Source organism: Equus przewalskii, chromosome 5 (genome assembly GCF_037783145.1).
Source record: "Equus przewalskii isolate Varuska chromosome 5, EquPr2, whole genome shotgun sequence".
Taxonomy (NCBI): Eukaryota; Metazoa; Chordata; class Mammalia; order Perissodactyla; family Equidae; genus Equus; species Equus przewalskii.
Window position 1 is genome coordinate 22463035 of NC_091835.1, and position 16859 is coordinate 22479893.

At 50.5% G+C, this 16859-nt stretch overlaps 1 protein-coding gene across 2 annotated transcripts in view; it reads right to left on the bottom strand.

Annotated features, from left to right (window-relative positions):
* ASB18 (ankyrin repeat and SOCS box containing 18) overlaps window positions 1–16859 on the bottom strand; it is a 64812-nt gene that overhangs the window by 13901 nt on the left and 34052 nt on the right. For both annotated transcript variants that reach the window (XM_070618650.1, XM_070618651.1), the window contains one exon: window positions 7587–8091. In XM_070618650.1, the coding sequence (XP_070474751.1) occupies window positions 7587–8091 (505 nt within the window). The remainder of the gene's footprint in view (window positions 1–7586; window positions 8092–16859) is intronic.

Consider the following 16859-nt stretch of genomic DNA (forward strand, 5'->3'; position numbering starts at 1 on the left):
TAGAAGTAGGTTTTTTCTTTTAAAAAATGCATTAGAAAGGCATGTCTTACGAGCCCTTGATATCTGAAAGTGTCTTTTGTCATCAAAATGAAAGCTATCTGAGTCTAAAATTCTAGTGTCTAAACTTTTCCTTTAAAGATCTGTAGATGATATTTCACTATCTTATGATAATGTCGCTGTAGAGAAATCTGAGTCCAGCTTGATTTTTATTCCTTTATGAATAACTTGTTTTCTGCTTGGATACTTTGCAGGATTTTTCTGTGCCTTTTTAGAACATTATTGCTAGAATGTACATAGGAATGTGTCTCCCATCATTGATTCGCAGAGAACATCCATTCGACTTTTCTGAGACTCTTAGTGCGAGTTTTCTTCTGTTATGTCTTTGACTATTATTTCTGATCCATTTGTTCTAGGCTCTTCTTCAGGAACATCAGTTATCTGTGGGCTGGCTCTCTAGTCTGTGTCCTTCATGACCATCACTTTCTCTTTTAGTTTCCTGGCTTTGTTTTTTTCTTTTGCACTTAAGAAGAGCTTTTAACATTAGTCCTTTATAGTGAATGTTATGGCTGATTTCCCAACACTCTGAATGATTAGTTTAATTCAATCATGGTAATTCCATCCCTTTTGCCATTTATTCGTTCGGGGAAGGGTAGGTTTAAGCCAACTGGGGCCATTAAAACACAAGGAAGGGCTTCCTCAGGGCTTCTAGAGAACAGCAACTGGATATGAACAAGGAAAGTGGTTGTCCCAGCTGTGGCTGGAAGCCATCCTGTGACCAAGAGAGGAGCCATTCTGAGGGCAAAGCTGAGGTTGCAAAGCATGTGGTTCCTTGACGACATGAAGACACAGAAACCACCAATCCTGAAGCCTGCATTTCCTCTGCACTTCTTGTTATGTGGGATACGAGGGAGGCTGGAACCAAGTCAGGGGCTGCCCAGTGGGGGCTGTGATGATCAGCAGGAGCTGTCTGGGGGTGAGGGAGCCATGGAGAGATGCAGAGAAAGAGGAGGAGAAATACCCTGGCTTCTTTTTCCCTCTGTACTCCCACTTCTTATGGAGTCCCCTTGGCTGAATGCAGCCAGAAGTCAGCTGATATGGGACTGTCAGCTTGAAGGGGCTAGCTGCACCGTCACGCCCCATCAAGACACAGAGCAGGACACAGGGGCAGAAGGGACTGGATCTGAGGGCACACAGGCAAACAGCACAAAACCCTCTTTTACATCATCAACTTGATTCATTTTTTATGAATCAGTTCTGCCTTTTACTGCGTTTCATGTATCATCTCATCTAGCTCTGTGCTCTTACTTTCTCAGTATAAATTTATCCTCTCCATCCATCTTTCCATGCCATTCTATTGACTTCTCATCTTAGCCCGTTGTGTTTTATGCACCTAAAGGCTACATCTTCTTGCATTTCATAGAGGATGATGCACACTGCACACGACTTCTCAGATTTTCTGTGGAAATATCTTTTTTTCTTCTGGTGAGAGCATGGATTTGCTCTATTTTCTGGGGGTTGTCTCACTTTTTATTTTCTGTCCTCCCCCAATGAGTTAGTTCATTTTGCTCTTTATTGCTCTTTGATTAAGGCGAGATCCAGACACGAGGTGTGTCAACATGCAGGGGAAGTCCACGGTCCTTATTCTCCATCCACTGGTGAGACTGCGATGGGCAAAGTGGAAGAAGGCTGATGAGGGCGATGCCCAGTCCCTTGCCTGGTTTGTCCATTCACCTGGTGACCTGCACTTGGCCAGGAAGCCTCTTCCTCTTGCCCTCTTCCCAGTAGAGTTAGCAGGCTGGTAAGCACCCTGGTTCCTCGGTGTCCACCTCCGCACTTGACTGCATCCCCACAAGCATCCCTATTGCCTGGGCAACTTGAAACATCCTTTGTAACGTCTGCCTGATTGCCTGAAAACCAATGGCAGTGAGCAGAGGCATGTCAGTTCTTCCCGACTCAGACATGAGGTCCTCTTGTCGGCACCGTGGCTTTGCTTTCTTTCCCTCCCATCCTCCCTCCATTCCTTCCATCCTCTTGTCTGTGTCGTCACAGATATTTTAGTATAAAGACGGGAGCGGCTGCCTTTTTTAAATTGGTAATCTTATTAATATTGTAAGAATGATCACGTCTGGTCCCCGCCCTATCCCAAATGTGTTTATTCCCCAACCATTACCATCACAAAGTCAGGCTTAAGTGGGCTTCAGAGAAGGAGAGAGTCGGAGAGTGAACACAGGAGACCGAGCGGCAGAGTGAGAGCCAGGGGGGCGTGCATCTCCCCACCCCAGCCTGGCCAAACCTCATCCCTCACCACCCCACACTGTGCCCTTGATGTGTCAAAATTTCTTGCCTACATGAGTTGCCACCACCATGCCATTTCCCGGAGCACGGCAGTCTCTGATTCCCACCATCCCCCTTCTGTGTTGGGAGGAAACCACACCATAAAGACGAGCAGTTCACACTGGACCCCTCCAGATGGAGTCTGGTTACATTTATAGGGTATCCTCGGTGGTTCTTGCCACTTCAGGCCTTCCTCAGCCTAACCTGGACCCCGGAATTGGCCCCTCACTTTTCTCTGCAAAATGTCAAATGGTTCCCAGTGATTGCATGCAACACGGACATCCCCCAGCCCCTGGGGAAGAGCTGCCCCGCCAAACAGAGGCACCTCCTCCGGGCCCTCCTCCCTGGGTTACAGACTGTGACAAAGTCTTATTGCCTGTCTCTGGGAATTCACATCCTGTCTCTCCTCTGTTCCACCTCTCCGGGGCTCCCTGGCCCTCCCCAACCCCTCAGCTCTGTGCCCCCTCACGTTTGCCAGGCAGCTGGCTGCCTTCATTATTTTTACGCCAACCCAGTTTAAAAATCTCCGCCGCCTCCTTGCTGTCTGTGGAGAAGCGGCTGCCACATTAGCCTGACATGCAGATGTCGTTCGAGTCCACGCGCGCGCTCTCTGGCTAATGAGGCGGCAGAAAGAAAATTAACGGGGAAAATCACACAGGCGCTTGGCTTGATATGGAGATGGAGAAATAAGACAAGAGCAAGAGAAACAGGGGCGCTCTTGAAGGTTCTTCTCCCTCCTCCCGCTGGGGCCGGGGCGCACACACCGCTCGGGGGAGCCGGGAAAGGGAGCCCTGGTTTTTGACTACTGGTACCCCCAAATCCTCCCACTAAAACGCCTGTGAAATTGGAGTAAGGTGACGTCACTTTACCTAATTCTGTAATTGGGTAAAAAGAGAACATGAACACTTTAGGTCCATGTTTTTAGCATGGTCAATGCCCAGAAGGTGAGACAAGAAGGAGATTTGCAGATGTTTCTGGAATCTGTCCTCGCCATCAACCTCAGTTTCCCCTTGTTTGAGCTATCTGCATTCCTCACTTGGATTGACACAGCAGTCTGTGGTTTTCCACCAGCCCCTACCCCAGCACGTCTCTACACTCAAGCAGGGAAATCATGCCCAAACCCTCATTTGATTGCCATCTCTTCTGCTTAAGATGATGTAATGGATTCCCATTGTTCTTAAGACAGAGGCTCAAGCCCTTAACAAGCCCCTGCCTAGCGGTCCCGTCTCAGCTGGCTCCCTCTGCTGTTTCCTCTCCAGCTACTGGGTCATCTTTCCCACTGCACGTGTTGCAGCCTCTTTCAGCCCCAGGACATTTGCCTGTGCTGTTCCTGCTGCCTGGAATGGTCTTTCCTCCCTTCTTCACATAGTTAAGTTTTCAGCCTTCAGATCTGGGCTCATTCAACACATGTTCCGGGGAGCCTCAGGACCTTCCCCCCCAGCCAGGTCAGACCCCCTACTTGGCACTTTAGGGTGCCGAGGGCCTTGGCGTTGTTGCTCTTCTCGCCACGGCAGCTTCACATCGGTGCGTGCCACTGTCTGACTCAGGGCTGTCTCACTCACATGACCAGCAGCTCCATGAGGGCCAGAAATGCACGTTTTGCTGTGCATCACTGTAACTAACACCGAGCACAGCAGGTCCCTAGGATTGTTTGTTAAATGAATAAGGGCTTAAGGGATGCCTGTGGGAAGCACGGCCTCCGTGGTTTGGGGGACATGGTGCATCGCTGGTGTTGTCCCTGCCCTTCCCTGGCTCACGCACGACTGAGTTTGAATTATTTATGACTGCCGGCATGCGCATTTCCACTGTTGCTGCTGGCCTCGCCCTGCAGGGCACAGAAGAGCCCTGGGCATAGAAGTCGCCGAGAGAAGGGACAGAGTTGGAGCAGCTAGAGTGTCTTAGCCACACAAGCTGATTGCACATGGAAGGTGCTTCCAGAAGGTCTGGTGGTATCAACGGCCACATAAAGCTGGCCAGTCAATCTGAGCTGGGCGTCAGGGTGACTCCCAGATGAACCCCCGTTGGGGAGGCAGGGGACAGCAGGGGGCTGAGTCCGGGGACGTGGGGTCCTGTCCTGGTGCTGCTCCTTTGCAGCTCTGTGACTTTGGTGGGTCACCTGCCATCAGAGAGGAGCTGGACTTAATGGCCTCCCAGGCCCTTGGGGGCTCCGGCCTTCTGTCCTGGGGTCCAGCCAGAGAGGTGCTCTTCAAAGACGTGGGATGTGAAAGCGGTGCTGCCTTGTAAACAGACAACACGGGGCTTCACTACAGTTTCATGAATCCATCCTCCAGGCGAGGGGCGGGAGGAGAGAGAAGCGAGCGCAAAGTCGGTTACTCCAGACCAGCATCCAAGCCACAGCGTCAACTAGCGGCAGTTGCCAAACAAGTTTGGATCCACATTCGCGTGTGTTTCTCTGTCCCCCTGCCGGCTCTCCTCTAGGCCGGGCCCCACCTGTCGTGACAACTTCCAGAACTCAAACGTGGCCCCAGCCTGCCCCTGCCCTCGGCCCCCATATCTGACTCCGGTGTTAACTAGCGGTCAGCCGGGCAGAAAGGCCTGGCATTGTCAACATGCTTGCTTCCCAAGCCGTGACACCGCTTTGATCCGCGCGGCAGAGCACTGCGCACGGCTCCGATGGATGCTTCGAGTCTGCCCGCCGCGGGGACGGTGCCTTTGTCTGAGCATGGGGGAAATGTGATTTATGTCATAAGCTCGCTGTGAAACCTTTTGCCTCAGTAATTCCGAGCTCCGTGGGTGTCTCTTTACATCTATTTAAAGCACGGCTGCTGCCCACGGACGGCGTGCTCTGTGACATTCCCCGGCGCCTCTGTGTACGCCTCGCCATGGCGCTGAGGCTTGCCTGCCGAGCATCTTTGTGGCCCGTTTCAGCGCGTCTGCTGCGCGCTCCACGGGGCTGCTGAGCCGAGTCGCGTCTGTCCCTTTGATGTCGCGCGTGGTGATTAGACCCATGCCCTGGTGGAGCACTCGCAGGGGGCCTGGCTGGAGGAAGATGCTGCCGCCGGATGTCCAGACCGGTTGCCCTGGTTGTTCAGGGATAAGACTAGAACATCACAGACGCTTGGACCTGCGCTGAGAGGATTCTCAGACACGCGTTCCCCTCCGCAACCTACTCCTGGCCAGGAGCGCGGGGGGAGCTGGTGGCTGCGGATCTCACCAGCACTCGTTCACGGGACGCCCCCTAGAGGTGTGGGGGACCTCCGCGCAAAGAGGTCGGGTCCCCGTTTCCAAAGACTGAACGACAGGTCACGCGCCCTGGAGTTGCTAGAATCCCTTTCATTCACTCAACAAACACCGACTGTTTGTCAGTGTACTGGCACTGCGTTATGTGCAAGGGAGGCAATGAGGGAATAATGCTTTTTGGTGAATGCCTCAAAGTATTAAGATTTCTCAAGGAAACGCCAATGGCTTCCACAATGGTGTGGAAACGCTGAGAGATTCATGGTCACTTCCAGGAGCTAAGGACTTCTCATGGCCTCTTGGCCCCCGCTATAACATAATGTCCCCCAAACCCAGACCCACCCCCAACTTGCACCCCCACTGACAAAAGCCCCATTCCTGTGTGGCTGACAGTATTGGGGACCCCAGGAGAGGGCCCCTGGAGACCCAGAGGGGAGGCACTGTGCCTTGTCTGCATCTGAGGTCAAGGTAGGGTAATTCCTACAGCCCTGGAGACAGAGTTTAGGCACTACAAGTCCTGTCCCCAGGGATGACGACTGTGGGGCTGCGCCCAGGACTAGAACACCTGGGCAGAGATGACATCACTCAAATTGAATGCCTTCAAGGCTACCAAAGGATTATTACTAGTCACTATTGAAATATATTGACCTGTTTTTCCTTTAAAAGAATTTGCCCCAGATACTTTTCACTGTGGCCCATCACGTAAAGCCTTGTTTCTTTATTCCTTCTTTATGCAGGTTCACACAATGAGAGCTGAAGTGTGCATCCTGGTTGAATGCAAACACGGTGTGAACTGGAGGGGCAGTGGGTGAGCCTTGTTCCCGCTGGAGGAACTAAGCCTGCTGATACTGGGAAACACTAAAATGTAAATGATGGATATAAAAAGCGTTACCAAATATAAAAACGCTGGCGTTTCTTCCCTTCCAAGAGTCCACTGTATTGAAATCACTGTCTTGGTAGAGCGCCACAAGAGAATTACTCAGATGTGGCTTGACAGCGGAAGAAACTTGCCATAATGTTGCCAGGTGAGGAAACACTCAGGGAGCTGAATGGGTGGATGTCCCACTCTTCAACTATGTTTTTATAGACACAAACTTTACTCTGCAGCGTCTATTGCACTAAGTTAGCCTTTGAGAGAAATGTGTGAATCCATTTCAGACCATCTAGAATACTGTCCACCTTGGATGACAGCCTTTCAGCTATTTGTTCAAAACTTATCAGGCCAAAATATGTCTCTCGCATGTGACTGGTGAGTCTAGGTGACGAGGATACTTTTTGAATTAAGCACACCCAATTTTACACTGAATGGAACGAAGTCTTTTGGTTGGGGGGATGGGGGGACACCGGGCATGACAATCTCTTATCCCAACCAATATTTTGGGAACTTTTCTTTTGGAAACATTTTCCTGAAAAGTCTTTTCTCTGATGAGAAATCTTTATCCTTCACCTTTATTATTTCAGGATGGATCCTTCTCCTGGGGCTGAAACTCAGGTAGGAGAACTCATGTGCCTGGCACATTCATAGGAGCGTGGTGGGGACCGAATGAGAGAAACGTGCAACCCTGTAAAGCGTTCTCCTTAATCCTATTAATCGGTGGGTGCTCAGTTTGGGTATTTCATTCCCGATCGAATGCCAGATGCCATAAGAGACTGATTATCATTATTCTGAGAATTACACCCAAAGATGAGCTGCCAAAACATTCTCAGTCATGACAGCATCATGAAAATAAAGGCTTGGGGTCCCTACGTAAAAGGATACACTCAGGTACCCTTCTGGACACCCCAACCTCTTAATTTTCTTGTGACTCTAGCTGGAGGCTTCCAGGCCCTTGATCCTCAAAGTGTGGTCCCAAGATCAGCAGCCTGGGCCTCATCGGGGGGCTTGTTAGAACTCAGACTAGCCCCCCGCCCCCCCCCCCCCACCGCCCCCAGACTCGCGGAATCAGAAACTGCCTAGTGACAAGCCCCAGGGGGTTCCTGGGGCCCTGGAAGTTTGGGAAGCATTGCATACCTCCCAGCTGCATCTCCAAGTTTGACGCCGGGCCACCTCTTACCTTCGGGAAGGCGTCGGGCCACACGGTGGGGGAGCCGTAGTTGAGCAGCGCCTGCACGGTGCGCGGCGCCGCGGCCCGGGGCGCGCAGGCGGCCGTCTGCAGGGCGCGCGCCAGCGGGGAGGCGCCGCCGTAGTCGAGAGCGCCCGCGTCGGCGCCGTGCCGCAGCAGGAGGCTCGCCAGGTCGGGGCGCGCGCGGCCGCAGGCCTGGTGCAGCGGGCTGCGCTCGTCCTCGTCGCGCGCGTCCACCGCCGCGCCCCGGCGGAGCAGCAGAGCGCACAGGCGCAGGCAGCGCGCGTGCTCATCGGGCCGCCGGGCCGCCCCGCACGCCGCGCCCAGCGCCGTCTCGCCGCGGCCGTTCCTCGCGTCCACGGGCGCCCCGCGGCCCAGGTAGAGGCGCGCGTGCTCGTCCAGGCCGTGCTGCGCTGCCACGTGCAGCGGCGTGTCCCCGCCCGAGCCTCCTGCGCGCTGCACCGAGGCGCCGTGCTCCAGCAGCGCCTGCGCGCACCTGCGGAGAGGCCAAGCCGGTCACGGAGGGGGCGCAGGAGGCGACCGCCCAACACCCCGCAACCAGCCACCCCCCATCTTCCATGCCCTGGCTGCGTTTAGCCGCTCCAGACACTCCACCGGGCGAGGTGGTTCCCCAAAATAGCAAAGGTGGCCAGAGAGAAAGAAGGTAAGTTCAGATCTCCAGTGTCTAGGTTCCAGGAGTTCAAACTGAGCTGAAATGACTATTATTAAAAACACAAGGTATAACAAGCGTTGGAGAAGATGTGGAGAAAAGGGAACCCTTGTACACTGCTGATGGGAATGCAAATTGGTGCAACCACTATGGTTGTAAACTATTGGAAACGCTATGGAGATGCCTCGAAAAATTAAGAATCGAACTACCACACCATCTAGCTGTTCCACTTCTGGGTATTTATCCAAAGAACAGGAAAACACTAATTCAAAAAGCTATCTGCAGCCCTGTGTAGACTGCAGTGTTATTTACAATAGGCGAGACATGGTGACAACCTAAGTGCCCATCAATGGATGAATGGGTAAAGATGTGGTACATGCACACAATGGAATACTATTCAGCCAAAAAAAGGGAAAATTGTGCCATTTGCAATAACATGGATGGACCTTGAGGGTATTATGCTAAGCAAAGTAAGTCAGACGGGGAAAGATGCTGTATGATTTCACTCATATGTGGAAGATTAAAAAACGACAACAACAACAAAACACGTAGATACAGAGAACAGATTGGTGGTTACCAGAGGAGGGGGGACAGGCAAAAGGGTAAAGGGGGACATTTGTGTGGTGGTGGATAGAAACTAGACTTTTGGTGAACACCATATAGTGTATACAGAAGTTGACTATAATAATGTACACCTGAAATCTATATGATGTTATAAACCAATGCGACCTCAATAAAAAAAATGAGATTATGGTGAACACTGAGGATTCAAGGCCCACCAGTTACTAAATGGTGGAAATAGCTAGGAACATGTCCTAAGAATCCACGAGCAGAATTAAAACTTACGAGTAATTTGTAACTGCTTGGAGCTACTTTGGAAGGTAATGTGGTTCAGATGCCAGCGCTCCAAGCACTAGCGACCTGGGCTTTTTGTCACAGGTGGGGGTTGAGGGCCCCTTAGACCGTCAGGCTCTTTCTCAGTCGGCGTGTACCTCTCCTGTATACAGCTCAGCTCTGCTGATGGTGTGAGGCAAGGCTTGTCTTGGTCCGGTGGAGGGAATCTAGCCATCTGGCAAGGCACTGACACAGATGGGCACTGGGGGGCCCTGAGACAGGGCTGGAAGCGTGCGTGGAAAACAACTCTCCTTGAGCAGGCTGTGGATTTTAGCTGTATCCAGATTCGCCAGTGGTCTCCTAGGGGTCCCAGGCTCCCTCCCCCGGGACACTGTGGTCTCCATTGTGGCCTTCTCAGCCTCCAGGTCCACCAACTGGAGGCCCGAGACTGTCCTCTCCGCCAGGCACCAAAGCGTCTCCCAGGAGAGCAGCTTCCTCAGAGCCACGTCCGCACCTGGGAGAACTCCAGACACCTTGACCTAAGCACAGATGGCAGGCTGCCGAGCAGGCAGGCCCACGCTGGACCTTGGGTCTTGGATACTGGTGGGAAACTCAGGCTGCCCCAGCCTGAAAGCGAGCAGACAGTCACACAGACCCTGCTTCATTCTGCCGGCCCTTGTCCTTTGTGGGCACTGCCCAAACACCAGCCTCACTTCAGCCACTCACTCCCAGGTCACCTCCTGGACGCTGCCATCCATGCTCCACCTTTGGAGTCTGACGTTCCAAAATGCCAACTTCGGACCACAGCCTCTGGTCCCTGCAGCTCACCCTTGCCTGTTGGTACCCTACTCATCTCTGATCTATTCAGACTTTGGCCCTTAACCTCTCTCAGGCTTCCTGGCTTCACTTCCTTCCCTGGGCAGCACTCCGGTCACTCTCTTCTCAGCACCCTCAGTTCCCTTGAGTTGAGGGGGCATGGCCATCCCCTTCATCAGATGGCCAGATCTTCGATCTGGAACCCATTCATCATCCACCCTCTCTTCCCCACTTGGCACTGAGCTGGCCGGAGGAAACCATTCATGGAGATCGGTCTCCCATCTCAGCTGGGCCTCAGGGACCTCAGTTCACACTTTCCACTGTTGCGGGCCGGCTCCTCATTCCTTGCCCTTTAGTAGCTTCTTCAAATGTCGATCGCTGTCCTCAAGCTCCCTCCCTTATTTCTACTCTCCTCCTCCCTCTCAGCAGTCTACTCTTACTTCATTCGAAGAGCGCGGGCTCTCCAGGAACTGCCAGCCTTTCTGCCTTCTGCCAGTGAATCTGCTCCAACACCTATTAGAAATCTCTTTCTGCGACAGCTGTTCTCTCCTTCCTCCATGTGTCTCAGGAGGGGAATCCCTCTTGAGCATCTGGCCCCAGATGTGGTCCTCTTCTGCTTCCTTGGGGGTCTTGCTCTGAAAATTACTTGCTCTTTGCCCTTTCCATGTCCTCCTCTCCCCCCACCCCGCCCCATCTCAAGTGGTCACTCAGCCCTGTTGACTCCATCTCTTTAATAATCACTTGAACTGCTTCTTCCTTCCGTCCCCACTGTCACTGTCCTTTGTTGAGGCCCAAATCATTTCTTGCCTGACAGTCTCCTAATTCGACCCCTTCGCCAATCTGACAAGCTCCATGCTACCCAGAAAGAGCCTTTCTGCTGTGAATCAGAGGTTCTGTGTCTGCTGTAAAGCCAACGGCTCCTCCCGTCCGCTCCTTTCCCAGGACACAGGATGCTGCGTGGTCCAGCTCCTGGGGCGCTCAGCAGTTTCAGTTCTGGATGCTCTGTCCTGTGTTTAATCCTCCCTGACCAGGTGTGGTTCTCAGAATGCACCCTGCCATCTCACGCCCCCGTGGCTTTGTGCCTGCCGTTCCTTCCTGGGATGCCCTGACTTGTATGATGGTGGATACACTCCTATCTTTCCTTCCTCTTCCTCTCAATGCCTTCCCAGTGCCACCAGCAGAGGGTCACAGCTTTGTGTGTGTATACCTCATGCATCTGTGCCTGGCACAGCATTTATCATACTATGTTTCCAGTGTTCGTTGGCATGCTTGACTCCTCTCTTAGACTGCTGGCTCCTTGAATGTAGAGATAGGGGTTTTATATCTCTCTGCTTCTCGGTGCCTATTGCAAGACTAGCCCACGATGGGTATTCCCTAAAAGCACGTTGAACAAACTCATTTTGTTAATGAACATCTTTCAGCTTTCCTTCATGTCGATGCTGTTTTTCCTGTTATTTCCATAACTGGGGCTCTGAACGGAATCCCCCATTGAGGGTTTCCAGGCTGGAAGCAGCTGCTTTGAAATCTGTTTCCATTTCTACCCAGGGATTCTCAGTGCTTTTCGTTCTCTCTCTCTGTTTCTCCAGCCTCCACATCAGCAGGATCTTGAGAAGTGGTCTGTCTTGGGTGAAGGATCTTTGCAAACAAGTACAATTTGATGTGAAATATCTTTTGGGACAATAACCAGCTACGAGAGGATGCAAATTTTACAATCAGAGTGCTTCAGATTCACTTCCTCCACGCCTCTCTGGGAGGAATTTCGAACAGTGCAGCAGGAGGTTAGAATCAAGGGTTCCGTCTCATTTTGCCACTGAGCCTGTGCATGCTTGCAAACAATTACCAAAGATTTTCTTCTATTTAGTTTTTCTGAAAGCAGCCCAGCCTCTCCAAAGAAGTCCACCGGGAAATAAAATCGGGCCTCTTTTCCACGTCCACAACCTAACTGGCTGATGGCCAGCTTGCTATTTACGACAAGGATACTTTTCAGAAGAATGAGGACACTGGCCCACCCTCTGGAGGGCTGCAGAGGCCCTTTCCTTTTTAATGAGGAGCTTCTAATTGGCTAAACCTTGGCACTTTCTTAGAGCAGGTAATGATGTAAGTTGCAGACCACAGGCATGAGAAAAAACAACACAACAAATGGACTGGGGCGCAGCTCTGCTGGTCCACACTGGGCAGTCATTAAAAATGAAGGTGTGGGAGCCTGTGTAATGACATGGAAAGCTTTTTGTAATGGTTCTGTGAAAAGCTCAGGTTACAAAACAGCACGGAACATTCCCATTTTTTAAAAAGGCACGTATGGATATGCATAGAAAGAAAGCCTAGAAATATATAGGCCAATGTGTGTTTACCTCCAGATGTTGGGGTGATGGGTGCCTTCATTTCCTTTTTGGCTGCCTGTATTTTGCAAATTTCCATAATGAATCAGAGTTACAGTTTGAAAGAGGAGCAACAACAGAGGTTATTAATAACAAAACCATCCCCCACTAGCCGCAGCAAGAGCTCATGGATTCTAAGAATATCAGCTTAGCTTTCCAGGTTTCCAGAATGCTCTGGAATTTTCCATTGATCTGTCCAGGCATGAACAGCAATTTTGGAAAGTATGTATGGCAGTGCCTATGAGAAGGTGAATCTAGAGGAGAGGGCTGGGGTGGGTGGGAGGTATTCAGTGATAAGCAGAGAAGGGATATCAGTCTTGGGGACCTCCAAGATCTGACCTTGGAAGTGTCACTGTCCCCAGTCAAACAAAAGATGGCCTGGCGGGGAGAGCACCACCAAACCTTTGCAGGACTGTGTGGATAACCCAGCTTTGGCTGAGCCCTTCCTCCAAGGGGAGATTTTGCGAGCAGGTTTCCTGCTCTCCTGATAGACAGGCCAAAGTCAGGAAGGCCTGGGGGCAGTGTAGAGCGGTCACTGTCAGGGACCAAGGGTAGACTGCCATCTGAGGATGTCAGAACGATTTGTCTCTATCTTACAGGGATTAAGGAGACATTGTGTTGTCTGAACAGCCTTTTGGATGAAGTAGCTTGGGCAGACACTAACCCCCTGATCCCTCATTCCCGTCTTTGATAATGACTGTGGTGACAGCATGTTACAGGGCCCGAGGTTGACAGTACACAGAAAAAGTAGCTCCAGCCGAAAGGCAGGAGTTAACAGCGATGAGCCCATCAAGGGCTGTTGAATTAATGTCATTGGAACTTATTTCTAAAGGAGGAAGTAGGACTCTGAGCCCGCGTTCTGCACCTCGCTCCCATCCACCCTCCAGCATCTTCCCTAAGCACTGGCTTTTCCCAGTCACCCCCTAGGCGCAGAAGATCGGCAGGAATGCCTCAGCCTGGGCTTTCCCACCGTTCACCAGTTCCCGTATCCTTTCACACCGCCTGCTGGGCCTTCCTGCCCCCGGGAGACAGGGCCTGCTCAAGGCTCTCCTTCATCCGTCTTCCTTATTTACACAAAGCCCTCAAAGGTGGAATTTTACAGCCGCTGGTTCTGAGCTGGGAGGTCAGTGCATTCCCAAAAGTCCTTGGTCTTTTTATTTATATTTAAAAACATGTTATCTTTAGTTCTTGCAACAAATCTCCATGGCAGGTAGAATTTATAGATGGAAGAATTGAGGCTTAAAAGAAGACCAGTGACTTGCATAAGGCCATCCAGCCAGGACTGCTGTGTTTGGCATCAGAGTTCTCCATCACGCCACCCAGCCTGCTGTTTCCTTTCACTGGGATTATTTGTTACACACTTTCTATGAGCCAGGCGTGGTACTAGGCCCTTTCCGTAAGTTATCTCTAAGTTTTTCATTCATTCATTCATTCAATAAGTAGATAACATCCTCCATCCGAGAGAACAATAGCCTTTCAAGGCAGGGAGAAGTGCTTCTTCTCTGAGCATCCACAAGAGTTTCTGCACAGACCTGCTGACAGGACAGTGAAGGAAGGACGAGGTGGGGAAGGTCCCCTGCCCCGTGGACTTTATGCTGTGGGGCCGGCAACAGTAGCCTGCTTCTCAGCCAGTTCTCTGGCAACTTTGCACAGTAGATTTTATTCTCCCTAGTTTTCAGCAAGAATCCAGTTTTTGAGGTTTGAGCAGTGATCTCAATGGTGGAGACCTTGGAGATGACGGTGACACCACAGCCAGCACATCCTGCTTGGGATGTGAGCCCCAGCTACCACTGGATAATAGGATGACTCAACAACCAGCAGAAGATGGTACTCAAAGAGCAATGTAACAACGACAACAAAGAACTATTACCAATAAGGCAAAACTCAAGATTCAACAAAATCACTTAAATTTTTTTCATGGGGAAACAGACAGCGCTTATGAGCACTTTGTTAGCTATGTTAAGCATCTGTCTCCTGAGCAGCAGCTTCTATCGCCGGAAGTCGCTGGAGTCCTTGGCCAATCCTGGCTGCCCTTGACTGTTCTGCTCACATGACCGCTGCCTGAATCCCTTCTGACAGACAGAAGGGGTTTCATGCTAGACAGTGTGCTCAGTGAGAGTAATGGGTGTGATGAACCAGTCTTGTTGAATCATCATTACAGCTACTTTTCCTCTGCAGAGTTGACACGGAGGCAGACGGGCTGGAGATCTCTCCCCAGGGCGGGGTGGCTGGAGCCCCAAGGCTGGGTCTGGATGCCAGGCAAGTGCCAGCCTTTGGGGGGGGCAGGGGACACGGGGAGAGACTTGGGAGGAAAATACAGCCGTGTTTTCTCACTGAGGCCATTGCAGGAGGTTCTCTTCTGTGGATTGATTCCCCAGCTGGCTTTGAATGAAGGACGGGGACATCGCCGCCCCAAGACTTTGATGGGGGAGCAGTTCCACTTTATTTCCCTGGACCTTCTGCTGAGCCTCTCCTTTGGAGACCTGCCACCCACCCCTTTCTGTTCTGTATTTTCTTCTCTCTCCCTTTCTGCCAGAATGCTAAGCTGTGTGACTATCAAGCATAAACATTTACGATGGAAATGGCTGAGGTGAATGGACAAATCCTTAAGGGTAGAGGGAAGGTTGAGAGAGAAACTGGCTGGCCATTTCTATCCTTATGGTTTCCCTGGAGCAATGGCTGCCATTTTATTTTCTTCGGAAGTGTTGGATGGTTGTGACTGGTGATGATATTTTTGGGCAAATTCTCCCCTCCCCAGATTGCAAAAGGAGCCCTACCTTTTGGTGAACTGAGAAACGATTTAGGGAGCGAGCTTTGAGAAGTCAGCTCCACTGTTTGCCCCACTTGCCCGTGAAGTAGATCTGACCTTCTGGAAGCTTCACTAGTGTTCCTCCCTCTCCCTTCTCTCTTGCCCTGGTCCCAATACTCTGGAGGAGAGGAAGACCCAGAAGCATCAGAGTCAGAGGAGGAAGAAGGAAGAAAAGTGAAAGAGAAGACTGTACATCCTTGGGCAGGGCTCGGGGTAAGGTGGGGGAGCTTTAACTTGGATGAGAGAAAAGTTTTATGTATTTATTTTTAAATTGAGGTAAAATTTACACAGAGAAACACACAGGTCTTAAAGGGTACAGTTGAATACATTTCGACAAAAGAATACACCTGTATAACCAACATCCCAGTCAAGATGTAGAAAATTTCCATCTCTCCAAGAAGCTCCCTTGCGTTTGCTACCAGTCACCATCCCCCAGTCAACCGCCATTCTGATTTCTCTCACCACGGTTTAGTTTTGTCTTTTCTAGAACTTTCTACGTTTTTGTGTCTGGCTTCTTTTGTTTAACATAATGTCTTTGACGTTCATCCATATTGTTGCAAGCACAAGTAACTCATTGTTTTTTTTTTATTTCTGAGTCATATTTCATTGTATGGATATACCACAATTTTAAAATTCATTCTCCTGTTGATATTGATGGACATGAGTGTTTTCACTTTTTTGGCTATTGCAAATAAAGCTGCTATGAACATTTTTTTACATGCCTTCTTGTGGACATATGTTCTCAATTCCGAGTGGAATTGCTGGTAGGTGTATATCTAACTTTAAAAGAAACTGCTGAATAGTTTTCCAAAGTGATTATAGCATTATACAGGCCCCAAAACAATGTATGAGAGCTCCAGTTGCTCCACATTCTTGCCAACATTTGGTGGTGTTAGCTTTTTTCATGTGAGCCGTTCTAAGGGGTGTGAAACGGTGAATGTTTTCTTGGGGTTTTAATTTGCATTTCCCTGGTGACTAATGATGTTGAGCACCCTTTCATTTGCTTACCATTTGTACATCTTTCGTGAAGTGTCTGATCAAGGCTTTTGCCAGAGGGTAAAGGTTTAATTTGGCTTGAATTACCTCTTTTATTTCCTCAAAGTGAGTCTTAGGTATTCAAACGGGACTTGCCAAGTGACCAGAGATGCCATCACCAGGTGGGGAAGGGGGATAAACCTGTAATAGAACATGTTTGAAAGTGGTGGTTAGAGATGAATAGAGCTACTTCCTGACTATTGAGAGTTAAAAAAAAATTAGGTTAAGAAGGGAGAGGCAATCTTTCAGCATCAATCTCTCTTACTACACTTGGCTTTTGAGCCTGGCTCTGACAATTTCCATCAGGTGAGCCACCTTAATGGCAAAACATTGGCCATCGGTGAGCCTCGGTTTTCTAATTTGGGGACTGGGGATAACAATGCCTGGCAAGCCTGCTGGGAGGATGGTAGCAAGTAAGATACTTGCAAGTGCTCAGGAATGCAAGACATTCTTCTACAAATATCAACTCATCCAGTGGGGGCACCCCTCTCCAACCCCTTGTTCTTCAACAGTGCTTGTGATGCCTTGAACTCCTGTTGAACCAGGCCACGTTCTCCCCCGTCGACTTGAACAATGAATCCATCACTTATCTGGGATGTGGAAAGAGTAGGTTGTTTCCCAGATTGTGTATCAATGTCCGGGAGCCTGTCCCCTCATCAGGTGGAGACTTTTGGGGTTGGTGTGAGGACTCTGAATATTTATCCCTGCTCGAATCCTCATCA